Here is a 27,205-nt window from a genome sequence, read left to right as displayed (position 1 = left end):
CAACAATGACAAAACACTGAACAGTAAGCACTTCGAGAAGACCCTACCACAAACAACGATAGAGGACACCACCATGACAGAAGACACCAACACAAAGAAAAGCCCAAACACATAAATAGAAGTGGCAAAGCCAAAAAGCCAAAACTTCTTAGTAGTTCTCAGCTAACAAGTTGTCCTCCAGACACATGGGCACAGAATGTGGACTACCATTCAAGAGTCAACACTTGGGGACACCTTCCATTTGAATAGCATGTGCAGCAGTATCAAAAGATTGAAAAATATATAAATAAACATTAATCACAGATTAAACAATACCAGTTCCTTCTCAAACATAAAATAAGCAAGGCATTTTAGAATTTCCAGGCAATCATGAATAATCCATTACTACACACAAACCCATCAGCTTGTTTTGCTTTAATCGAAGAGAATCAAACCCAAAGAATAAACTTACCATCTGCTCCACATAAGCAATGATGAGTGTTTGGGTCATGGTTAGGCTGGGCTAAAGAGGGGAGAGAAAGATGTATTATATTTTTATAAATATATTTTATACCACAGGAATATATTTTCTATACAGTGGCTTATCTTTTTAATAGAACATATAACAAAATATTTATAAGGAAGTTTTACCTCTTTGTCGTCTAATATAATCCATGATTTTGTGTTCTCCTTCACCAGGAGCACTAGCATCAGATAAAATAACCTATAAGAAACAGTTTTTAACACTTTCAGTTCATCCCCAATTTTCTAGCACAAAAAAATCAAAATTGAATACCTTAAAATAAATTGGGATAATTCTACTAAGATAGTGTCATTAACTGGGAAATTTTCATAATGTGTGTGTGTGTGTTAAACACCAAAACTGTTTCATTGGTAAACTTATTACATGGACTAGAAAAATAAAATGTTTTGGTCAAATTTAGCTAAGGAAGAATTGATCAGCTTACAAGTTTCTAGTATTCTCACTGCTACCCAAGGATACAGCCACAAAGTATATAAGCCCTAGGAGTAATCAATAAAAGATACCCATTAAATATAATTTACTATGTCTAGTTTATAGTGAAACCATCTTTGTACTTAAAATTACATAAAAGTTCTTCATTTAAATTTTACTTAAACACTTAGGAGAACACAGCTCTTCTTTAAAGGCAGTCCCATAACTTTAATCTTGCTGCATTTCAATTTATAACAACAGAAATTTTAACTTAAAAATTGCTTTCCTGTATATATATATACACACACACACATCTATCTGTCTGTCTGTCTGTCTATCTATCTATCTATCTATCTACCTATCTATCTACCTATCACAGGTTCCATTTTAAAGCTTCACAGTGATGGTAAGAGGACAAAATTGGCATTGAGAGAAAATTCAGCAGTCTAAAACTGGACCATGCAGGGCACCCCATCTCTAATAACCCTGGAAGCTTCTCTTTCCTCCGACAGTCAACAGCATTTTACGGGGGGGGGGGGGGGGGAGAGACAGTATCAGTCAAATCAAAGTACAGCCTAAAATGATCACTCTTATCTTTCTCAAGTACCAAAATGTGAAACTTACTGTCAAGTTTTTCCACCCAGGGTCATTATTTAAACGATCAGCTATGTAATAGCGAAGGCATTTAGCAAGATTGTCCATGAACTCAGTTCCCTAAAATGATAGAAGGAAATAAATTAACCTACCATTTAAGAGTTAGCAATAGCTGGCAAAGTATGAGACTACTTACTGGTGTAATACAGTTGCTGTCAAATCTTTCTTTTATTTCTTCTGGAGGAAGAAAGCCACCTAGAGAAAAAAGAGGCAATGTTTTGTTCTCCCCATAAAAAGTGAGGTAAATTACCCAGTATTAAACCAGAACAAGAAAAACAACCAGTTCAAATACAAAAGAAAGGGAAGTGTTGTCACCTGAGGAATAAATGTTCCCCATTTTGGGAAGAAAGTAAGATTCATCCCTACAAATTTAATACAACATTTAACATGACCATCAAACAATATACGGTATACAAAAAGATACTATAATATAGAAATATGAAAATTATGGTATTCTTCATGATGCCCTCAACAGCAGAACACACACACACACACACACACACACACACACACACACACACCACAAACACACACAGGTTAGGAGTTCTCATTTTGACGATAATTCCTGAGATAAAGGCACCTTAGAAAAACAAAATTAAAGTGCTGAGTTTATTACAGCTTTTTATGATAAGACATAAAATTATCACTTGGGATATAAAAGTCCTATTTGTCGTATTACTTTTTTCAAGACAAATATATTCAAAACATCTTCAAGAAAGAAGACATCTTTAAAATCAAAGACTATCTTTCATAAATACAAACACGTTTTAGCATAGTAATCACAAGCTGCAGCTATAGTTACTATGCAGCTGCACACGTCTAGCAAATTCAAACAGAAAATGTATCATAATTGCAGGCCTGAGCTGACCATACTAGCGTATCCTTTTTCACTGGCAAAGTACACTATCCTCACCCAATGAATCATAGCTTTCTTGGTCTATCAGATTGCCTTACCTAACAAAACACCAAACAAATCATCCTGCTAAAGCCACACCCAACTCACAGGTAAGTGTCTCAGTAGAGAACCAGTCCCACTAAGTATCAGGACTCCCTGACCTTCCTCCCCTCCAAGACTGTGGCAACTTCTACCCATTAGTACCCACTTCTCTCCCTTATGTACCCACTAGGAATTCCAAGGCTCTAGAGGAACTACAAAAATCACCCCCCAAACCTCCCCCAAATCAAGGGAACCCTGGGTACTTCACTGCCTCAATGCCTGTTGCATCCACCTATACTGAAGTGTGAAAGCCTGTAAATATGGATCACATCATCCTGGGCCTCCTCTCACAGACCTCTGAGTTCCAAAAAGAAGCAATAAGCAAGCTACCAAGACTGATTTGAGGAAAATGTATACAAAACTGTAGCTTTCTACCAGCCCGCATAGAAAAAACAAATAAGAAGCACTCTTAATGTATCTCTCCTCTACAGATACATAAAAGTTAGCTGAAGAGCTGTGCTCACCTTGAAAGGGATTGACCATCTCCTTTCCCTACCAGAATTCCTTCCTTTTTATTCCCAAGTTTCCCTTTTACTACAGAGTTTGGAAAAGAAAAGTTTGTTAGTGGGAGTGACGGAGTCCATTAACTATTTTTGACAGTGAACATAAATCTTCCGTGGATATTCTGGATCCTAATTAAATTAAAATCATTCCTGTTCCGAGGGAAAGTTCACACACCCTCCCCATTCTATATATATTTCATAAGAAATCCAACTTCGAGATGCATATTCTTTACCTTTTGACAGTATTTCTTCCCTGACTCGCTGCTTCTCCACTGCTGCTTCCATTCCTTCTTTTGATGCTCTGAACCTCCTGGAACGCTGCTGGTTCATTTTAGCACGTGGTGCCTGAAAACATTATTTCATAGTCACTTGATGCTATTTGAAATATGTCCAACTAAATCTGTACATTATTTTCAATCAGTTGTCCTTATAAAAATAGTATACTAAAATGGAAAAGTAATATACATTATCCTTTCATGACAGATAACTCCTAAGAACTTAAATTTTGGACCAAGATCCTAAAAGCTGACCTCAGTCAGGTGAGTGACATGTCAAACAGACAAACATCCTAAGAAGCCACTTAATACTGCAGAGCCCACAACCCAATGCCACTTCCACTGGGTTATAGTCCTTCAAGGCACCCAAGAACAGCAGCTCACTTTATTCAAAGACCCAGCCAGCATGTGATGAGTAGTTACTAGTACATACAGGACTGGGAAGACCTTACATCCATGCCTGCCTAAAAGGAAAGATGGTCTCCACATGGGATTCACCATGCCCCATGAAAGCAACAGAAAACTACTTCTTAATCTGTAGGACCTCAAGGCACTTCTATTTTTTTTTAATTTTTTTTTTTAACATTTATTTATTTTTGAGACAGAGAGACACAGCACGAACAGGGGAGGGTCAGAGAGAGAGGGAGACACAGAATCTGAAACAGGCTCCAGGCTCTGAGCTGTCAGCACAGAGCCCGACGCGGGGTTCGAACTCACGGACCGCGAGATCATGACCTGAGCTGAAGTCGGACATGTAACCGACTGAGCCACCCAGGCGCCCCAAGGCACTTCTATTTTGTATTTCCCACAATAAGGTAGGAATGATTACCACTCCGTCTCTACAAAGCAGGTAGAGAGGGAACAAGGTTTTAACAGGAAATACTTTTAAATCACTCTTACCAAATGTAATTTAAAATCACTGTGTAAGTTTGAATGAAGTGAACTGGACTCTAAAGTTTTTAAATTCCTGAACTTCATTTTGGGGTTGGAAGGAACTCTTGAGTATCCTGTCTACATAAAATAAATTATTTTAAATTCTCTTTAAATAGTTCCCTTTCCTACAAAATAGTTCTATTTTGTATTAAAACTATTAAATTCTCTTTAAATAGTTCCCTTTCCTACACCTAATCTAAGTAAGTACCAAGTTCTTTGATCTACATTTATATTTAAACAAACCCATGTTATAGACACGAGTGAACAAACAGGCAGAGAGACATACAGACACTCATACAGATATGCACATAGTTTATACTTGACCTAGCAGTTAAGGATACACTGGATGTAAACTGACAGATTTTCTTCAAGAAATTTCACCAATGTGAGCCAGAATATGCTCCAAATAAGATATTCTTATCTCTTCTATTCTTTATTGCACTTTAACAGAAACTTAATAAGTTATCAAGTAGCTAAGATTTTTCATTGAATAAAAAGAACCTTACAGAAAAAGTTCATCTTCTTGTACCCCAAGTTTTCTAGATTTTCAAAATCATTCTATTATCTACTAGGATTACTAAATCTAAAAGAAAGAAACTCTATTTGTATAAAGCTAAATAAATTTTAGGGTTATAATTTACTTTAATTTTCCTTGAACTCTGATATATAGTGTGCTGGTCATTTAGAAGCTAAGCTAGCTGGTTTATCATCCTAGGTCAGTAAGTAAGTTACTGCCCTCTTAAAGCATTCTGATGACTGCTCCCTGCCTATAAGATAAAACCCAAATTCCTGAAGTAAGGCCTTCTCAAGCCATTGCTCTATTTCCCTTTCTGATCTAAAACACCTATGATTTCCCAAATTTGTCAGTGTGATTAAAGGCATGGCTTTGAGAAATCTGGAAGGCCTTCTTTCTTCCCATCTATTCCAGCAATTCCACTCCCCTCCCCACCTGTTATTCTTTATGCTTCAAGAAATGGGACAAAAGTGGAGCACCTGGTGGCTCAGTCGGTTAAGCATCAGACTCTTGATTTCAGCTCAGGTCATGATCTCATGGCTGTGAGATTTGGGTTCTGCACCAAGTGTGGAACCTGCTTAGGATTCTCTCTTTCTCTCCCTCTCCCTCTCCCTCAAAATAAATTTGAAAAGGAAAAGGAAAAGGAAGGGGAGGAGACAAAAATTACTCCTCTTTCCTAATTCCCTTAGTAGCACTGATTTCCTCTTCCCTCAGCACCCTGCAGGTGTTATCTAGTACCTAAAGCCCACAAGTAAGTAACCTTGCTCATTTATCTCTGTCCTGTTAGTGGTAAGTCCTTCAAAAGCAAGGGCAGTCACCACTAATCCCCAGCATCTCACAATCTGGCACAAAACATTGACAGAACGATCAGGCTGTCTCAAATTCTCCACAGTCAACCTTTACTGTTATTTAGCTGACTTTCCTTCTACACACTCAAAACCCAGCGAAAACAAAAACAGGATTCTAGGTGAACTTACCACTCCATCTATTGCCATATAAAGAAGTCGTCTTGGTCTCACAATATTGAAAAGCCTGTCAATGTACTCAAAAATCGCAACCATCATTTCATCCTCATTTTTCGGGGCTGGCCTAGAAGGACAAGCAGACGGTGTCATTTAATACAGTACTTCTCTGTAACTTTTAGTACCAGTGACAAAAATGGGTTACGTACTTGTCTTCAGGATGAGTACAGGGATGGATGATTCCATTCATGTCCAAATAGAGATTATCAAACTCCACATCATTTGGATTTGGTTTACTGGCATCAACAGGAATCTTGACACCATTGCATTCTTTTGGCTATGAGGAAGTGATAACAGTAGTTTGATTGTTCAAGTGTAAAATTAACACATCCTAGGCTCAGTATGAACCCATGTTTCACCTCTGAATTGGAAACAAAACACTTTAAGTCATCTTTACATTGTAAGATGTTATTTTACTCCTTAAAGCAAATTGAAGCGGATATTTTGTCTGTGGAAAATGGACAGCTATCAAACTCTCAAATCATTCAAGTGTCCACGTGAGAAACCCTGGGAGTCATCTTAGAATTCTCTTCCCTTCCCACCCATTATCAGAAAGTCCTGTCAATTTAACCCAAAAGATGCCTCTCCACTTCATTTCCTCTCAGCCCCACTGCCATGGCTGTCACTGCATCACTCACCTCAAAGATCTGAATGGCCTTCATATGGACTGCTTCACCCTTAGACTCGCCTATCTCCAAGCAACCCCACAAGCAGTCAGAGTTTACATTCTAAAGTACGAATGTGGCTGCATCTTCATCTTGCCTGAGGTTTTCAATGATTCCCAAGTACAGACCAATGAGCCTGGACTCTTATTAGCTTTCTGTCCTACCAAAGTACCATTCAGACCAACCCTACCTCTAAGTTCCTGGAAAACCCTCATGCATCCCTTAGTGCCTCTGCACACTGCTTCTCCTTCTGCCTCCATACCAACACCCACTTCCTGAAACCTTATTAATTTTCCACGGTCTAGACTGCGATCGAATGTCACTTACTTTATAACTCTTTGGACAGATCTCTCAGAAAACTGCTCCTCCTTCTGTATTTCCTCAGAATTTTCCTTATTCACTTGTAGCACTTCCATGGTTTTACAATTAGGCATTCTAACTCAACTACACTGTGAGTTCTTAAAAAGATAAACACTACATCTTACTCACTCCTGGAGGCACTCAATTGTATCTTTGTAATAATACTACCTTTGTTTTTTTTCGAACAGTTTCAGCAAATGATAAAAATGAGATCATAGGAAATCACTGTTAATAAAATCATTTTTTAAAAAGTTCTGTAACACACATAAAACATCATTTGTAATAGCAAAAAACCGTGAACTTAAAAGCCCATCATGTACATGCTACATCATGGATGAACCTCAAAAACATTCTGCTAAGTGGAAGTCAGTCAGTCACAAAAGACCACAGAAGATTCCATTTATATGAAAAATCCAGAATAGATAAATCTATAGAGACAGAAATACAGGAGTTTCAATCTGAGGGTGGGGCAAGGTTGAGGGAGATAGGAAATGAATGCAAATGGGGACAGCATTTCTTTGGAGAGTGATACAAATGTTCTAAAATAGATAATGTTGACTGTTACACAATTCTGTATATAAACCAAACCACTGGACTGTACACTTTAAATACGTAATCTTTATGGTATATAAATTACATCTCAAAACTATTAAAAAAAAAGAAATAAAAATGAAAGGTCAACTTAACTAGGGGGAAAAAAGAGCCCACAGAATGGATTATGTAGATGTCCATATACTAAATGCCAGACACAAGTGAGATTCAAAAAATAGGGCAGGATGGTCACAAGTATATTGCTGGGCCAAAAACAGACAAAAAACAAAACCAAAAACACCAAGCTTCAGAAGAATATATATATAGTACCATTTATAGAAAGGTATAAAACAGACTAATTATTAGTATTGTTCAGGGTGGACAGCCTGAAAAATGCAGGGAGGAGCTCTTGCCAAGAAGTGGGAGAACACAAGGGGCTCCAAGCCCAGAGAGGAGCTCAAGGGATAGCCTCTAGATGATCCATCAGCACCAGCAGCAGTAACAGCCAGGAGGCTCACTCAGACCCTTCACTACCCCCTCGCTTACACTCAGGCTCCACAAGGACCAGGCAAGATGGGTGCTTGAGAGGAAGGGCAGTGAAGTACCCCGGCTGATCAGTGGGTCCCTGGAGGAACAAGGGGCACACCCACCCAGAGGGCTGGCAGTCTAGGCAGTTGTGCCTAGCAGGATGCCCACTCCTCCTCCACTTCATGGAGAAAGGGGTATATACATTCTAAACAGGAAGTTGATAAATTATCCTATATTTGATAAAAATGTCAAGGAATCAAGATAAAGATACTTTAAAAAGTAAAAATGATACAAATACACAAATAGTGAGTCTGTATAAAAATACATTCCATAAGCTTTCACGTAAACCCGTCAAAAAAATTTTTATACCAACCTTACAAGGCTTTCTGGCTCCTCAAATGTGAGGCAGAAACCACTACTGTTAGTCATCGTTAAGTAGATGTATTTTTGTTTAAGCCTGCATAGCATTTAACAGCAACATCAGAAAAATCGTGAATTATGCCTTAGATTCCCCTGTATTGAAAGTTCCCACTGTTGAAGTCAAATACCAAACTACAGAACTGAGTTTTAGACTCCACTAGTTAGATTTCCCAAACCAGCTAGTTTGCAGGAGAGAACCAGGGAATAAGATGGCTGAGACAAATACCCAATTTAATCTCAAAAACTAATCCCTGGAAGGATCCAGTGTGACTGCATTAGTTTGTAGAGAAATTTATGACCCAGGGCACTGCTGAAACTGACAGAGTAATGGGCCATAATTAGTAAAGTTTAACTGTTGGGTGTGATCAGATAGATGGGAGAGAGCCCTACCTGTACCACGGTCAGCTCAGGGTGGTTATGGGCATGCCCCAAACTGCACCTCCCCAAAGAGCAATATTAGATGCATAATGCCGTGAGAAAGAAACATAGCTCACTACAATAAGCTAGCTAGTAAATAAACAAGGAACACACAACAAGCCCTGGCATGGGGAAGGGAGGAGGCACCAGTACCTAGAAAGTGCTATATTATCTAAAATGTCCTCTTTGCAGCAAAAAATTACTAGGCATGTAGAAAAATAGACCAAGTATAAGCCATACACCAGCAAAAAGGCAGGCAGCAAAAACTGCCTGTGAAAGTGTCCACATGTCATATTTAACAGAAAAGATTTTAAAATAGCTATCATAAATATGTTTGTAGAACTTGAGAGGAGTATGCCAATAATGTTAAAATGTCCATACCATCCAAAGCAATCTACAGATTTAATGCAATCCCTGTCAAAATGCCAACATTTTTTACAGAGCTAGATAGGAATCACAGAAGATCCCAAATAGCCAAAGCAATTTTGAGATAGACTAAGAAAGCTTCAGGTATCACAATCCCAGATTTCAAGATATACTTACAAAGTGATAGTAATCAAAACAATATGGTACTGTCACAAAAAGACATATAAATCAGTGGAACAGAAGAGAGTCCAGAAATAAACGTATGCATATACAGTCAATTAATATATGACAAAGAAGGCAAGAATATACAATTGATAAAAGTCTCTTCAACAAATGGTGTTAGGAAAACTGGCAGCTACATGCAAAAAATGAAATTGGACCACTTTCTTACACCTCACACTAAAATAAACTCAAAATGGATTAAGGACCTTAATGTGAGATCTGAAACCATACACTGGCAGTAATTCTTTGACATTGGTTGCAAAAACAGTTTTTTAGATATGTCTCCTCAGGCAAAGGGCAACAAAAGCAAAATTAAACTACTGGGCGGGGGTTGGGGGTAGCTGGGCATTGCCTGGATGGCTCAGATGGTTAAGCATCTGACTCTTGGTTTCAGGTCAGTTCATGATCTCAGTTTGTGAAAAAGTGAAAGTCAATGGATGGGGAAAGATACCATGCAACAGCAACCACAAGAAAACTAGAATGGTTGTTATACTAGTTATCAGACAAAATAAACTTTAAAACAAAAGAAGTTACCAGAAATAGTGCTATTTTATGGTGATAAGATGGTCAATCCATCAAGAAAATGTAATAATTAAAAACATACACGCATAGGGGTGCCTGAGTGGGTCAGTGGGTTAAGTGCCCAACTCTAGATTTTGGCTCAGATCATGATCTCCTGGTTTGTGAGATCAAGTCCCTCGTGGGGCACTGACAGCATGGACCTGCTTGGGATTCTCTCTCTTCTTCTCTCTCTGCCTCTCCCCCACTTGCACACACTCTGCACATGCTCTCTTTCAAACTAATAAAAATTAAAAAAAAAAGTGTGCAACTAATAACAGAGCATCAAAATACATGAAGCTTTCCAAACCCAATGCAAGAAAGGAATAAAGATTACAGCTGGAATAAGTGAAATAAAAACTAAAAAATCAACAGAACAGACCAATGAATGAATCCCTCTCCTCTGCACCTCCCCTGCTCACTATCTCTTTCTCAAAATAAATAAATAATAAACATTTAAAAACAAAAAACTACTGGGACTATACCGAAGTGCCTGCACAGTGAAGCAAACCATCAACAAAACAAAAAGGCAACCTACTTTATAGAAGACATTTACAAGTGATACATCCTATAAGGGATTAATATCCAAAATATATGAAGAACTTATGCAACTCAGCACCAAAAAACCCAAATAGTCCAATTTAAAAATAGGCAGAGGACCTGAATAGACATTTTCCAAAGAAAGAATACAAACGGCCAACAAACACGTGAAAAGATGCTCGACACCACTAATTATCAGAGAAATGCAAATCAAAATCACAATGAGATATCATTTCATACCAGTCAGAATGACTAAAACCAACAACACAAGAGATAAACAAGTGCTGGTGAGGATGTGGAGAAAAAGGAACCTTGTGTACTGTTAGTGAGAATGCAAATTGGTATAGCCACTGTGGAAAACAGTATGGAGGTGCCTCAAAAAATTAAAAAAACAGAATTACCATATGATCCAATTAATCCCACTAGTGGGTATTTACCAAAGAAAACAGAAACACTAATTCAAAAAGATATATGTACCCCTACATTTACTGCAGCATTATTTACAATAGCCAAAGTATGGAAGTGAACTGACTGTCCATCCATAGATGAACGGATAAAGAAGTTGTGGTATACATACACAATGAGATATTACCCGGCCATTAAAAAAAACGAGATCTTGTCATTTGTAACAACATGATGGACCTAGAGGGTAAAATGCCAAGTGAAATGAGTCAGACAGCACAAGACAAATACCACGGGATTTCACTCATTTGTGGAATTTAAGAAACAAATGAACAAAGACAAAAAGACAAAAAAAACCCACTCAAATACAGGAACAAACTGGTGGTTGCCAGAGAGAGGTGGATGAGGGGATGAGTAAAACATATAAAAGGGGTTAAGAATGCTCTTATCCTAATGAGCACTGAGTAATGTATACAATTGTTGAATCACACTGTACACGTGAAACTAATACAACACTGTATGTTACCTATACTTCCATTAAAAAATAAGAGGGGCACCTGGATGGCTCAGTCAGTTAAGCATTTGACTACTGATCTCAAGTCAGGCCCTGATATCAGGATCCTGAGTTCAAGCCCCACATTGGGTTCCACATTAAGCGTAAAGCCTACTTAAAAAATAAATAAATAGAATAGAATAAAATAAAACAAAATAAAAAGCTATTGTAAAAAATACTTTTTAAATACATGAAGCTTTTTAAAAAAATTTTGAGAGACAATTCAAAATATGTTCTCCAACCACAATGAAATGAAAATAACAGAGGGAAACTTGGCAAATTCATAAACATGTGGAAATTACACAACACACTCGTGAACAACCAATGGGTTGAAGAAATTAAAAGAGAAATCAGAAGATAATTTGAGATGAATGCAAATGAAGATACAACATACCAAAACTTATGCTATAGAGCCAAAGCAATGTTCAGAGGAAAATTTATAGCCGTAAATGTCTATATTAAGACAGACCTCAAATCCATAACCTAAACTTCCACTGTAAGGCACTAGAAAAACAATTGCAAATTAAACCCAAAGCCAGCCAGAAAAAATTACATTATAGCAGACATTAATAAAACAGAAAATAAAGAGGAAAAAAAAACTATGAGACCAAAGTTGGTTTTTTCAAAAGATCAACAAAATTGACAAATGTTTAACCAGTTTGACCTAGAAAAAGAGATTCAAATTACTAGAATCAGAAACAAAAGAGGACATTACTGACAACTTTACAGAAACAAAAACTATCATAAATGGCACACCAACAAATTAAATAACTTAGATGAAATGCACAAGTTAACAGAAAAACTACAAAAATGACACAAGAAATAATCTCAATAAACCTACAATATGAGATAAAACCAGTAATTAAAATATACCCACAAAGAAAAGTCCAAGTCTGGATGGTTTCTTCACCGAATCCTACCAAACATTCAAAGAATTAACCTCAATTCTTCACGAATTCTTCCAAAAAACAAAAAAGGAAGAATCACTTTCCAACACATTTTATGAGGCCAATATTATCCTGATACCAAAACTAGACAAAGACACCACAAGAAAACAAAACTACTAGTTTTTATAAGAGACTAGTATCTCTTACGATGTAAAAGTCAACAAAATATCAGCAAACTGAATCTAGCAATACATAAAAATAAGTACACACCATTACCAAATGGGATTTATCCTAGCAATGCAAAGTTGGTTTAACAACAAAAAATCAATTAGAGCAATACGTCACAAGAGTGGAATGAAAGACAAAAATAACATGACCATCTCATTACATACAGAAAAAGCATTTGAGAAAATCCCATACCCTTTCATGATAAAAACAAAAACCAAATGACCACTCAACAAACTAGAAAGTAATAGAAAGTAAGTTCCTTCTATAAAGGGCATCTATAAAAAAGCTGTTAACACATTAAATGGTGATGAAGTAGTTGGTTTCCCTTTAAGGTCAAGAACAAGGCAAGGATGTCCTTTGTCATTTGTATTCTAAATTGTCATGGAGGTTTCACTCAGGGCAACTAAGCAAGAAAAATAAAAAGAGCATCTATATTGGAAAGGAGGAAATAAAACTATCTGTTTGCATGATGTGACCTTGTATATAGGAAATCCTGAGGACTTTGCTAAAAAACTATTAGAATATATGAGTTCAGCAAGGTTACAGGATATGATATTTAAAAAAATATTTTCTGCACACTTGTAATGAACTCAGAAACAAGAACACAATTCTATTCATAACAGTATCCAAAAGCTAGAACTAAAATTAACCAAAGAAATATAAAGTCTATAAAGAATCTACTCTGATGTGGATTCTAAAATTCATATGGAATTACGAGGAAGCCAGAATATACAAAATAATCCTCAAAAAGAATAAATTGGAGGACTTATACTTCCTGATTTTAAAATTTACTACAAAACAACGGTAACAAAGACAGCATGGTACTGGTACAAGGATAAACATAGAGATCAACAGAATAGAAATGAAAGACCAGAAATAAACCCATACACTTATGGTCAACTGATTTTTAAAAAGGATGTCAAGACCATTCAATTAGGAAAGAATAGTTCTCAACAAATGGTGCTGTAACTATTGGATAGTTTATTCATGCCAAAGAATGAAGTTAGACCCATGCAAAAGTTTACTCAAAATGGATACACCTAAATTTAAGAGCTAAAACTTAAAAATATAAAACTCTCAGGAGAAAACACAGACATAAATCTTCATGACCTTGGATTTTGCAATGGATTCTTTGATATGACACCAAAAGTGCAAGCAACTAGACTTCATCAAAATTAACAACTTCATGCTTCAAAGGGCACTGTCAAGAGAGTGGAAAGACAATCCAAAATGGGGAAAAAGATTTGCAAGTCATATATCTATTAAGGGGCTTGTGTTCAGAACATGTATTCTAAAAACTCTTATAATTCAGTCAAAAGACAACCCAATTTAAAAACAGGCAAAGAACAGGAATAGACTTTTCTCCAAAGAAGATATACAAATGGCCAATATGCACATGAAAAGATGCTCAGTATCATTCAGTCCTAATGGAAACACAAATCAAAACTACAGTGAGATACCACTTCATACCCACTAGAATGGCCAAAATAAAAAAGCCAGATAAGAAATGTTAGCCACAATGTGGAGAAACTAGAACCCTGAAACACTGCTGGTGGTAATTAAAATGTTGCAGCCACTTTGGAAAATAGTCTGGCAGTTCCTCAAATAACCAAACACAGAGTTACCACGTAGCCCAGGAATTCTACTTCTAAGTATATACCTGCGAAAACATGTCCACACAGAAACCTGTATACAAACGTAGCACATTAGTCACAAAAGTCAAAAGGTGGAAACAAACCAAATGTCCATCAACACACAAATGGATAAATAAAATGTGGTATATGTATATATCCACACAATGAAGCATTATTTACTCATAAAAAAGAATGTAGTACTGATACATGATACAACATGGATGTGCCTTGAAAACATAGTAAATGAAAGAAGTCAGCCAGAAAAAACACATACTGTATGATTCCATCCACATGAAAGGCACAGTAGAGAAATCTAGAGACAGAAAATAGCTTAGTGGTTGCTTAGGGATAGGAGTAGTAGGGGCAGGGAATAGTGGGTTGGTAGCTATAGGGTACAGGTTTCTTTCTGAAGTGATGAAAAAGTTCTAACACTGTGGCGACGGTTGCCCACATCCGTGAATATATACAAAAAACCCACCGAATTCTAAATTTTAAATGGGTGAATTGTAGGATATGTGAATCATATCTAAATAAAGCTGCCTAAAAACGTAGTCATCTCCCCCCAAAATATTACACTGACGAAAAGTGAATGCAGAGTCAGGAACCAATAGCCTCCTTAATTATTGTCCTTCCTGCCCTCAGAGTAGTGCCTGTCATAAAAAAAGTATTCACTCAATCATACAGAAGAGAAAAAAGGCAGGGTAGGAAACCTGGATTTCACTACGTGAAAACAGAGCACAATTTTACACTACACAAGAGTTAGACACAAAAATATCCCCACTTTTACCTGGGCATACAAACTCCTGAAACTTAATTTAGCAATAAAATTTTGAAATATCAAGTGTTTCTGTACAAAGCAATGTTTGAAGCACTTAACTTATATTAAAGTGATTTAATTCACACAACCACCCTGTGTGATATACATACCACTGATCTTCATTATTCATGAATTCCATATTTGCAAATTCATCTCCTTACTAAACATTTTTTGGTAACCCCCAAATCAGTATTTGCAGCACTCCCACATTCATTCACAAACATTAGCAGAGCGGTAAAAAATCTGAGTCCACCAACATGCACATTCCCAACTGAGGTCAAACAAGGCAACACTCTGCCTGGTTTCAGCTCTCACACAGAAATGACCAGACTGTAGGGAGCAGTGCAGTGGAATGCAAGAAGCACTAATTCTTTAGACTTTAGGAGAGTTTAAGGCACTTTCTCAAGATGAGAAATCTAATCAACAGAGGACTGTATAAGCCAAGGATGCAAAGTGAAGAAACTGACGGCCGAATGAATAAAGAGTAGTTAAAAAGTCAAAAGAAGAGAAAAAATGAAATCATAAAAGATACTCAATCCAAAAGAAGCAGAGGAATTGGAAGATGGAAACAAGGACCAGATGAGTCAGAAAACATGACAAATTTAAATCTAACCATACACGTAAATATCCTAAATGCCTCGCTTACAAGGTAGAGACTAGAAAAAGCAGTTCCTCAAAAAGGTAAAAGGAATTACCAAAAGATCCAGCAATTCCACTCATAAGTATACACCCCAAAGAACTGACAGTAGGGACCACTTACGGACATCTACCCTAAGCCTGATATGTATACAGATCACTGTACACCAATGTTCACAGCAGCATTATTCACAGTAGTTAAAAGGTAAAAATAACCCAAGCGTCCAAACAAAATGTGATATATACATACAATGGGTATTAGCCTGAAAAAGAAACGAAATTCTGATACATGCAAACATGTATAAATCTTGAAAACACTATGCTAAGTGATAACCAGACACAAAATGAAAAGTGTATGACTCCACTTACATTAGGTACGTAAAGTAGGCAAATTCTTAAGACAGGAAGTAGGGGAGGAGGAAGTACAGAGAATTATTGCTTAATGGGTACAGAGTTTCTGTTTGGGATGATGCAAAAGTTCTAGAAATTAATAATGGCAATACTTTCATAATATTGTGAATATACTTAATGCCACTGAATTCTACACTTAAAAATGGTTAAAATGGCAAGTTTTATGTTATGTGTATTTTGCCACAATAAAAAAGGGGCAGATATCATCAAATAGCATTAAAAAACACAACCCAACTGTATGTTGCCTATAAACACAAACACTTTAAATATAAAGACACAAAGAGACTAAAAAAGAGTGGAAATAGACCATGCTACCCTAGTCTGAAGATCTGGCTATCTTAATATTGAACAAAGATTTCAGAGCAAAGAATATTACCAGGGATGAAAAAGATAATTTTATGATGATAAAGGAGCATATTCATTGAATACATAACAATGTTAAGCATTTATGCACCTTATAAAAAAGCTACAAAATGCAAGGAGCAAAAACCAACAGAACTGAAACAAGAACAGACAAATCCAAATAATTATATATACCAGGAGATTTCCATGCTCCTATCAAGTAATTGAAAGGACAAAATCAGTAAATGTTATTCAAGTCTTCCATGTCCCATCAACCAGCATGATAACATTTATAGAACACTCCATTCAACAATAGCAGAACCTGTATCTCTTTTAAGGCAAAATGACATTTGCCAAGACCATACTCGGGGCCATAAAACAAAGCAAATAAACTTTAAAAGGACTAAAATTATGCAAAGTATGTTCTCTGACAGTGAACTAAATTAGAAATCAAAAACAGAAAAAAATGTCTGGAAATCCCCAATATTTGAAAACTAAGTAACACTGTTATAAATAACCAATGGGCCAAAGAAGCCGAAGAGTCTATTAGAATGTTACTGAATGAAAATGAAAAACACAATATCTCAATATTTGTGGTATGTAAGGTAGCAGGCACTCCATACCTGCATGAGAAGAAACAATGTATCAATGCAATGATATACAATTGCAGAAAAGGAAAACTTAGAGACACCAGGGTTGATTAAAGATTCACAAGGCAGGGGCGCCTGGGTGGCTCAGGCTGTTAAGCATCTTACTTTAGCTCAGGTCATGATCTCCAGGTCCGTGAGTTTGAGCCCTGTGTCGGGCTCTGTGCTGACAGTTCAGAGCCTGGAGCCTGCTTCAGATTCTGTGCCTCCCTCTCTCTTGGCCTCTTCCCCACTCGTGCTGTCTCTCTCACTCTCAAAAATGAATAAATGTTTTAAACAGGGAGGGGTTTTAAGGAGAAAAAACAAAGGGGCAGATGGAATGTCTTAAAGTTATGTTTACTTGTGGTGATGGTTTCATAGACGTACACATTTGTCAATCTATTAAACTGTATACCTTAAATATGCACAGTTTGCAGTAGGTCAATTACACCTCAATAAAGCTGCAAAAGGGAGAGGAGAAGTGGAGAACAGAGAGAAAAGAAAAATCAATCGGAGGACCAGTATCCAGAATTCAGAGGGCTGAGGAAAAGGCCAAGAAAAAAAAAATCAAAGAGCATTCTCTAGAACTGAAGAACACAAGTGTCCAGACTCAAAGTCAACCAAGTACTGCTCAAAATGAATTTAACTTTTAAAAAAAACCTGTACATAATCATGGAAGCTTACACTACCAAAGATAAAGATTTTTTAAAAATCCAGAAAGAAAAATAGATCAACTACAAAAGAATAAAAGCAGAACAGAGATAAAGAACGTGGTCTTTCCCAGTTGACACTGGCTTTAAACACCCATTAGCCAAGTGACCTTGAGTGCTCTGTGCTTCAGTTTTCTCACCGGTAGTAATAATAATAAGCAGTAGCAGTCATATGGTTATTATGAAGATTTAATAAACTTCTCTGTAGAGTGCCTTGAACAGCACTTAGAACATGTAAAACACTATATAAGTATTGGTTAAATAAATAAATCACATTAACATTGAATTTCTTATCAACAATGAATGACAGAAGTCAAAAGAACAATGCTTTCAAAGTTTTGAGGGAAACAAATTTTCAAACTCAAACTATGCTTAGCTAATGATGTGTACAAGGATAGAATGGACTCAGAAAACTCACATCTCACATAACATTTCTTAAGAATTCAACTAAAAATAAAAACCAAGGAAGGATTTAAGCCAACAAAAATGATGATCAGAAAACTACCTCCAACAGAAGAAAGGAATTTGTAAAAACCTCAAGAAGCAGTTTTCCAGCAAGCCTAAATAAATAACCAGGTGTGACAGCACAGAAATAAAAGACCTCAAAAAGCAGTCTCCGAGAAGAAAGAGGACTTGATAGAATACCTGAGACAACCGGCAGTTTGGATGAGGAACCATATAAACAGGAAAAGAGAAAAGCAACACTAAGACAAAAGTAGCCCATAACCTAAATCAGCATCGTGACAATAATCGACAATACTTTTTGATTTTTTCAGCTTTTAAAACAAACCAGTATAAGCCAATGCCCTGACGATTTAATTTTGGATGCCAATAAGGGAAAAAAATGTAACTGACAGGCTTGGGGTAAAGAATAAGGGCAGCAGGGGTAGAAAAGCTAATACTTAAGCTTAGATGATGAAAACTCAAGGTATACTTTATATAGGAGAGCCAATAAAAAAAAAAGGCATATTAAAGTTATCAAGTTTACCCACAGAAGAAACATGGTGACGTACTAATATTAGAAGGGGGGGCAGGGGGGGTGCTGCATGAGCGCCTAAATCCTCATCTATCACAGCTGGAATTCCACAGCTAGATCCAAAACAAATAAATCAGGTATAAACATGATACTTAGAACGAAAACAGTTAAAAGTGGTTATCACTGCAGAATAGAAACGAAGATCCAAGTTAGTAAAGCTTGATGAAAGTTTTAAAAACAAAGGAAATGAGCATTCAGTTTAACAGTTTCTCTGACAAAACCACAAGGAATATCATCAAAACAAAGCTTTCGATTCCTCCTTGGATAGAAAATCAGCAAAAATCAAGACCTCAACAGCTTTAGCAAAAGAAATGTTTTCAGTGACGGATGCGTACTTCCTTCAAAAACGAAGGGGTGAGAGGCATGATGATGTGTCCCTGAATCTTCCCAATCCAGAAATTCTAATTCAGAGTACAAAACCAAACTTGGACTGGAAACACGGAAACAGTAAACACAAAACTAAACAATGAGCACAAGTCTACATGTATATTAACAAAGTAACAACAAAAAGTGTATTGTTCGAGTGCATTCAAGAATTCCGAAAATTTTTACAAGCATACTGCCTAGAGAAGGGGGCACTTATCAGACTTCTATCTTGTCCTAGACGTTTCTAAGGTACTGCTTTCGACGTAGGGTTGAACAGCAACAAATAGCCTCTCACACTAGGAGAAAACCTTTCTGTCAAGAACAGTCAACAACAAAAGTCCGCCGCCGGGGATTACTTTACAAGGCTGTTAAAGGTCGGGATCAGCATCCGTGCAACCCTAACCAGCTAACTCAACGGACCCGCCAGAAGTGGCCTAAAAGACTTTGAGTCTCTCCAGAAACGACAACGCGCGGTGCCTGAGGAAACAAAGCCATGGGCGGGGCCTTCCGGTCCGGGGGGAGAAAGCGGGCGAGGGAGTAACAGCCCTCCGGCGAGTTCGTATCCCTCTCGGCCCTCGCCCCGCCCCTCCCGCTGGCCCGGGTCCAGACTCTGGGTGCCGGCGCCCAACCGCGTGTCGGGCCACCGCAGTCCGCAGGGCTGAAAGAGCCGCGCGGGACCAAGCACCGTGCCCCAGGGGCAGGCGGCGGGCGCCAAGGGCCGCGGCCTAGACGTGCCGGAGCGCCAGGCTTTAGCGGGGTGGCCATCAGGAGCCTCCTCACCTTTTCTTCCACGCAGTTGACAATGATGGACGGGTACTTGCGGCTGAGCCAGCGAAAGAAAGCCGGGACTCCCATAGCAGCTGCCCAGCTCGGAGGCGGCCGCCCGACCCGCGGACGAACGTAACCAGAGACACAAGCAGCAGCGGCAACCGCGGGCACTACCACTTCCTCCCACGTGCGCGCCGGCGACAGGAAGTGACGTCACGACTGCGCCGTTTGGTGCGTAAACTGGCCTGTTGTTGGGGGTGGGGCCGGAAGGTGAAGGGGGTGGCCCTGCCGGGTTCCGAGCCCTTGCGGTCGGTGGGGCCAGGCCCAGAGCTGTGACGCGTCTGAGTCGTGGGAGGGGCCCCGGCGGTGACTTCGCCGCGGCTCCCGCTGAGCTATCCCCGGCTAACCCTAACCCTAACCCTAACCCTAACCCTAACCCCGGCTCCCGGGATAGTTGAGTCCTGGCGCTCCGCAGATCCCAGGGGAGCTCTTTGCGGGTTTGATCACCTCTTTCAAACCTATCTCAAGTCACAGTAGAACTACAGCATGTAAACCCACTCGTTATTTCTGCTTCCTGGTTTTTCTCGGTTTTGTGATGCTGTACATACCTGGACTATTAAAAGGAGTACTTTTAAATATTTTGCCGTCATGATGGCTGGTTTGCATAAGTTCACTCTAAATACTTAAAAAATGGAATCTAACCGGAGTTCAGCATTTAATTCAACTTTCCAGGTACATTTATGAGTGCAATTGCTGATATCTAGTGGGGTTTGTTTTTGTTTTTGTTTTTTTTGAGCGTTTACGTTGTGTTAAAGCATTGGCTAAGGGATTATCCCATCTAATCGTAACTCGAGCCTTAAGGTACTATTATCATCTTTATGTAACATGAGAAAGTCAATTTGTAGGGGGATTTAGTCACCTGTTTATTCACACAGTTTTTGTTTCAGTCCAACTAAAGATCATGTAATCCTCTATCCTTGCTCTAATAGGATACTTTTATCCTTTGTTTTGTGGTGGCTTCAAATACATTTTTCCAGCATATAAAAAGAGAGGTCTGGAAGAGGAGGTATTTATGTCCATTTGCTCAAGCTTGGAAGTCTCTCTCCCTGGAATCCCCTCTTGGCTCCACAAATCACACTCAATCCTAAAGGCTCACCTCAAGAGGCCACTGAAAGTATTTCTCCTTGCTACCTGGCATGCAATATTCATTGCCCCCTCCTCCTCTGTGATCTGATGCCACTTTGTTTAAACCGTTGGTGTGGAAATTAGAGAAATTGTTATCCCATGTTTTACTTAAGAACAGCTGAAACTATTCCAGAGTATTAATGTCTATGGTGAAATCTCTTATGTCTCCTGGAAATAGCTCCTCCTCCTCAAGTATTTGGTTTCCTAGGGAGGTGCTATGTTCTTAGAACTCACACATCATATGGGGGTATGGACAGCTAGGCAAGTTGGGCCATTGGGAGTCATTGCTGAGCATTTTTGTACTTCGAATCATAAGGAAGGTAAGGCACCCCTCCCATATGGTTGAAAGCTGAAAGATAAGAATGGGATTTATTGCCAGTCTGCAACCAAAGAAGCAGATTTAAGTCCCTGTTTCCGGTGGCTTTTGAATACAGCTAAATCCGTCTTCCTGCAGTTCGGTTGCTAAACCTCTCCTTTAATTCCATGAACCAATAAATTCTTTTGCCCTAAGCTGGTTTGGGCTAAGTTCCTATCCCTTGCCAAGGAAATAGTACAAAGAACCCAGTAACAACATTTGAGGAGTACACAACTAATTCACTGGGTGCTAAAATTGCTTTGCGTAAATTAGGTACAAAAATTGAAATTTTGGGCAGAAAAGGGGAGAGTGAAAGGTAGAGAAGAGAGGGAACCTGAAAGTGGCAGGAAGATATAGGCTGTGTTGTAAGATACCTTTCTCAGCCTAGTGTTTCCAGTAAAATCTACTAAACTCAGGATGGATGCCAGTTTTGTTTTGTTTTGTTTTGAAATCAAAAAAGAGGATGAGTCTCATGTTGGGGTCACTCACTGTTGTCTAAACCCACAGAGCTACGCAACATAGCAGATTTCGAGAAGCAGAAGAGGTGAGGAGAATTTATAAGTATTGGAAATTAGAAGGAATATTTAACCAGGTTGTAAACTTCTAAAGGCTGGGAACTATTAGGTTTTGAAACATTAGATTTTTTGCCTAAGCCTGAAGGGGGCAGAGAAAGGCCCCCAGCTGACATCTGGATTACATTAATATGAAGATAATATGAAATATATAGAAACCAGTATTTTTGAACATTCATAAATTTATTTTAAAGCCCTATTAACATTGTAATTATAGAAAAGAGTCTTTGTGGGGCGCCTGGGTGGGTCAGGTAGTTAAGTGTCTGACTTCAGGTCATGATCTTGTGGTTCACGGTTGCAAGCCCCACGTCAGGCTCTGTGCTGATGGTTCAGAGCCTGGATCCTGCTTCAGATTCTGTGTCTCCCTCTTTCTCTGCACCTCCCCCACTTGAACTCTGTCTCTCTCTCTCTCCCTCTCTAAAAAATAAATAAACATTAAAAAAATTAAAAAAAAAAGAATCTTTGAGAAACTGTTGCCTGTGATTGCTCTCTGGATTACCAAGTGCTTCCTTTCCCTCATTGTCTTTATAAAATTCATTTTGAATAATGTGATATGTTTGAAATAATAGTTGTGATGGTTAATTTTATGTGTCAGTTTGACTGGGCCAAGAATGCCCAGATACTTGGTCAAATTTTATTCTAGGCTTTTTTTTTTTTTTTGTGAGGGTGTTTGCATAGGAAATTAACATTTTAATTGGTAGAGTAAAGCAGCTTGTCCTCCATAATGTGAGTAGGGCTCACTCAGTCAGCTGAAGGCCTGAACAGAACAAAAAGACCAGCTTCCCAGAGCAAGAGGGATGTCTCCACTAGACTGCCTTCAGACTTCACCTGCACCCTCCCCTTTGCTGGGTCTCCATGCTGCCAGCCTTTGGACTGGAACTGCACCATTCGTTCTCCTGGGTTATCCAGCTCATACTGCAGATTTGGACTTGACAGTCTTCCTAACTGCATGAGCCAATTCCTTAAATATATATCAAATAAATAAATAAATAATCATTCTGTTTTTCTGGAGAACCTTGACTAATATAGACTTTGGTACCAGTCTGGTTTTAGAGGACTAGAATCTTCAAGATTAATTTTCTGAATTGGTTTTGGGGCTTCTGGAATTGACTGTCCAATGTGATTAGAATTAAGCACACTAATGACTATCTCCATTAGTAAAGAGAGCACTGAGAGTCCACGGTGTGACCTGGCAATAGAGAGATGCAAAATATCACCATTGGATACCCTCATCAACCTAATCAACTTTAAGAAGAACAAAACATTTTTGTCAACCAACAAATATGTAATGAGATTGGCTGGTTGCTCCTGGCATCACTGAGCAAAGTGGAAGAAGAAAAAGATGAGATCAGGGATTCAATTTCCCAGCTCAAACATCATATAAATGACCTCACAGTGTCTATGTCTGCCCTGAAAGAGATGTTTATCACCTATGGCACAGCTGATATTGCTGAGAGCCAAACTCCGAACCTCATCATGGGAGTGGCTGACTTATAACACAGATGGCAGTCCCAGCCTCCCAGGTGTCTACTGTTAAGATAAAGGCACTGACTGGAAAGGAATGAGGTCCTGAAAACTTGAATGCCGACATGTGAGAAAATTGATGGAGTTGGGAGCCTATGACCATTCATTCTGATTCGTCTTTGCCCATAGAAGCAGCCTCTCTATTCCCACCTGTGGAGATTAACTCTGCATTGCTTGGGGAAACTATAATGGCCTCCCCTCTTTCAAGGCTGTTGCCTTGAAAGATGAGACTGATTCTCCTCAGGACCCACTCCCACCACCCCTCTTTGCTTCTAGGCAATGTCTTAGTCTCTTTGGACTACTGTAACAAAATACCATACACTGAGTGGTTTATAAACACCAGAAATGTATTTCTTACAGCTCTAGAGGCTGGGAAGTCCAAGATCAAGGAGGTAGCAGGTTCAGTGTCTGGTGAGGACCTGCTTCCTTATTGACAGTCCTCTTCTCAGTGTAATGTCGCATAGCAGAAGAGGCAAGTGATCTCTTTAGAATGCACAAGCATTCATTCTATCTATAGCAACCTGTAATTAGACACAAGTCCCAGCAGGCCACTAAAAGTGAGGTGCAAAGTGTGACCCATGAGGTGCACTACATTCCAAAAGAACTACTTAGATTTTCTAATTTATACAGACAGAAATCCAGAGAGTATGTGTGGGAATGGATACAAAGTGTGTGAAATAATGTTAGAAGAAACCTAAAGTTGGGTCAGGGCAAATTTATTGATGTGGGCACACTAAGCAGGGATTCTGCATTGAAAGTAGCTCTGAGGGTTAGAAAGGGGTCTGACAATTTGGTTGGCTGAAAAATGGACAAAAATATGGCACACTGTGAGCAAGTTAAAAATGCTGGACCTGCCTTGGTTTAATATAAAAGAAAAGAAAACTCAAGCCTGGTTTACAAATGGTTCTGCATAATATTCAGGCACCACTGCAATACTATAGCCCCTTTCTGGGACATCCTGAAGGACAGTGGTAGAGGGAAATCTTCCCAGTGGGAAACACTTTGAGCAGTACACCCTTGTTCATTTTTCTTGTTAGGAGAAATGGAAGATATGCAATTATATACTGATTAATGGACTGTGGCTAATGGTTTTGCTGGGATCAAGGACTTGGGAGGAACAGAAGTGGAAGATTGGTGACAAGGAAGTCTGGGGAAGAGGTATGTGAATAGATCTCTGTGGAATGGTAAATCTGTGTGTTGTGTCAATGCACACGAAAGGGTGACCTCAGCAGAGGAGGATTTTAATCAGTTGGATAAAATGCCCCATTCTGTGGATAACAGCCTCTTTCAGAGCCACCCCTGTCATTGCCCAATGGGCTCATGAACAAAGTGACAGCAGAGGCAGAGATGAAAGTTATGCATGGACTCAGCAACATGGACTTCCACTCTCCAAAGCTGACCTGGCTACAGCGATGCTGAGTGCCCAATTTGCCAGCAACACAGACCAGCACTGAGTTCCCAGTATGTCACCATTCCCAGGAGGCATCACCCACTACCTGGTGGGAGGTTGATTATATTGGACCACTTCCATCATGGAAGGGGAAGCATTTTGTTCCTAATGGAACAGACGTGCACTGGATATTAATTTGCCTTCCCTTCACACAGTTCACCTACCAAAACTACCATCCTTGAACTTACAGAATGTCTTGTCTATCATTATGGTATTTCAAACAGCATTGCTTCTGATCAAGGAACTCACTTCATATCAGTGAAGTGTAGCAATGGTCTGTGCCCATGAAATTCACTGGCCTTTCCATGTTCTCTACCATCCTGAAGCAGCTGGCTTGCTAGAACAGTGGAATGACTTTTTAAAAAATGTTTATTTATTTTTGAGAGGGAACGAGAGAAAGAGTGCAAGTGGGGAAGGGACAGAGAAAGAGGGGGACAGAGGATTTGAACCAGGCTCTCTACCAACAGCAGAGAGCCTGATGCAGGACTCGAACTCTTGAACCATGAGATCATGACCTAGCTGAAGGTGGACGCTTAATTGACTGAGCCACCCAGGTGCCCCTGGAATGTCTTTTTAACTACTCTGTTACAGTATCAGGGGGGCAATATCTTACAGGACTGGAACAAGTTTCTCCAAAGAGGCTGTATATGCTCTCAATCAGCATTCAGTATATGATGCTGTTTCTCCCATAGCCAAGACTCACTAGTCTAGGAATAGAGGTGTGGAGATAAGATTGGCACTACTCACTATTACCCATAGTGACCCAGTAGCAAAATTTTTGCTTCCTATATTTGTGACCTTACACTCTGCTGACCTAGAGGTCTTAGTTCCAAAGCAGCAATGCTTCCAACAGGAGACACAGCAATGATTCTGTTGACCGAGAAGTTAAGACTGCCACCAGGCCATTTTAAACTCAGGCAAAAAAGGAAGTTACTGTGATGGACTGGAACTACCAGGGGAAATGGGGCTGCTACTTCATGGTGGAGGTAGGAAAGGGTGTGCCTGGAATGCAGGAGACCCCCGTGTTATGTCTTAGTGAGATTAACATTCAAATAGGTGGACTTTGAGTAAAGCAAATTACTCTCCAGAGTGTGAGTTAAAGTCTTCATAGAACAAAGACAGACTTCCTCTGCACAAGAAAGAATTCTGTCAGCAGACTGCCTTCAGACATGAACTGCAACTCTTCCCTCAGAATCCAGCCTGCCAGCCCCACTCCCCATCAGATTTTGGACTTGCCAAGCTCTCTCAATCTCTCTATGTCTGTGTGTGTGTGTGTGTGTGTGTGTGTGTGTGTGTGTGTGTCTGTCTGTCTGTCTGTCTCTCTGTCTCTCTCTCCCCCCCCCCCACACACACTTTTGATTCTGATTATGTTTCTCTGGAGAACCCTGACTAATATATTGGTCAAGATACCTAACCTTTCTGCACCTTAGTTTTCCCAACTATAAAATGAGGATTATATACTTCATGGGGTTTCTGTGAAGATTCAATGATACGACACTCGGAGCATGGCCCAAAACATGCCAAACACCCAGCAAATGTTAGCCATTGAATGGTTATCTGTTGGGTTTTTGCATTGAGGAAGCCTCACAATTTTGTTAGTGTGATCCACCTAAAAGATCTTGGACAATTTGATCACCTAATGGAGCTTCATTTTTCCATCCCCCACCCAGCATTAACTTCCTGGCATTGAGGCTGTCTTCATTCTTTCTTGGTTGTATTTCCTACACATTCTCACCTCATTGAGTGTATGCTGCTAGTCTTCCCACCACCTTCCTGCCAATTCAGATTACACTTTTTCTCTCTCCTCTTCTCCATGAATGTCTTCCAGAATGTGAGTGCAAACTGGCTCCTCCCACTGTCATCTTTCATAGCATTCCCTGACTTCTACATGGCATCTCATCTTCCATTTCATTATTCCTATGAACATTCTGTTTAATCTATCAGGGCAAGCTGGGTTTTGCTATGGTAATAAATAAATGCCTGAAATCTCATTAACTTACTGTAAATGGGGTTGGGCTACTCCCCAGGGATATCCTCCATAAGGTGACTCAGGGCTTCAGCTGCTTTCTTCCTGTAATTCTGCCAGCTCAACACATGACCAGACCATTGTTACCAAAAGGAAAGACTGAGCAGGAGGGATGTCCTGGGTGGTTTTTTTTCTTAAAAATTTTTTTTTAATGTTTTTATTTTTGAGAGAGAGAGAGAGAGAGAGAGAGAGAGAGAGAGAGAGAGAAAGTGAGTAGGGGAGGGGTAGACAGAGAGGG

The 27,205-nt window shown here is 39.1% G+C and overlaps 1 protein-coding gene across 1 annotated transcript in view; it reads right to left on the bottom strand.

Annotated features, from left to right (window-relative positions):
• XRN2 (5'-3' exoribonuclease 2) overlaps positions 1-20,001 on the bottom strand; it is a 77,326-nt gene extending 57,325 nt beyond the window's left edge. The window contains exons 1-8 of the mRNA XM_027069470.2: positions 19,868-20,001; positions 5,982-6,109; positions 5,788-5,899; positions 3,322-3,433; positions 1,725-1,783; positions 1,559-1,648; positions 631-703; positions 452-502 (exon numbers count right to left, since the gene is read on the bottom strand). Coding sequence (XP_026925271.1) covers positions 452-502; positions 631-703; positions 1,559-1,648; positions 1,725-1,783; positions 3,322-3,433; positions 5,788-5,899; positions 5,982-6,109; positions 19,868-19,942 — 700 coding nt within the window. The 5' untranslated portion in view covers positions 19,943-20,001. The remainder of the gene's footprint in view (positions 1-451; positions 503-630; positions 704-1,558; positions 1,649-1,724; positions 1,784-3,321; positions 3,434-5,787; positions 5,900-5,981; positions 6,110-19,867) is intronic.
• Between the last annotated feature and the right edge of the window lie 7,204 nt (positions 20,002-27,205).

The sequence above is a fragment of the Acinonyx jubatus genome, chromosome A3 (assembly GCF_027475565.1).
Source record: "Acinonyx jubatus isolate Ajub_Pintada_27869175 chromosome A3, VMU_Ajub_asm_v1.0, whole genome shotgun sequence".
Classification (NCBI taxonomy): domain Eukaryota; kingdom Metazoa; phylum Chordata; class Mammalia; order Carnivora; family Felidae; genus Acinonyx; species Acinonyx jubatus.
The sequence above is the reverse complement of the archived record's forward strand: the minus strand, read 5'-3'. Positions and strand labels throughout refer to the sequence as shown.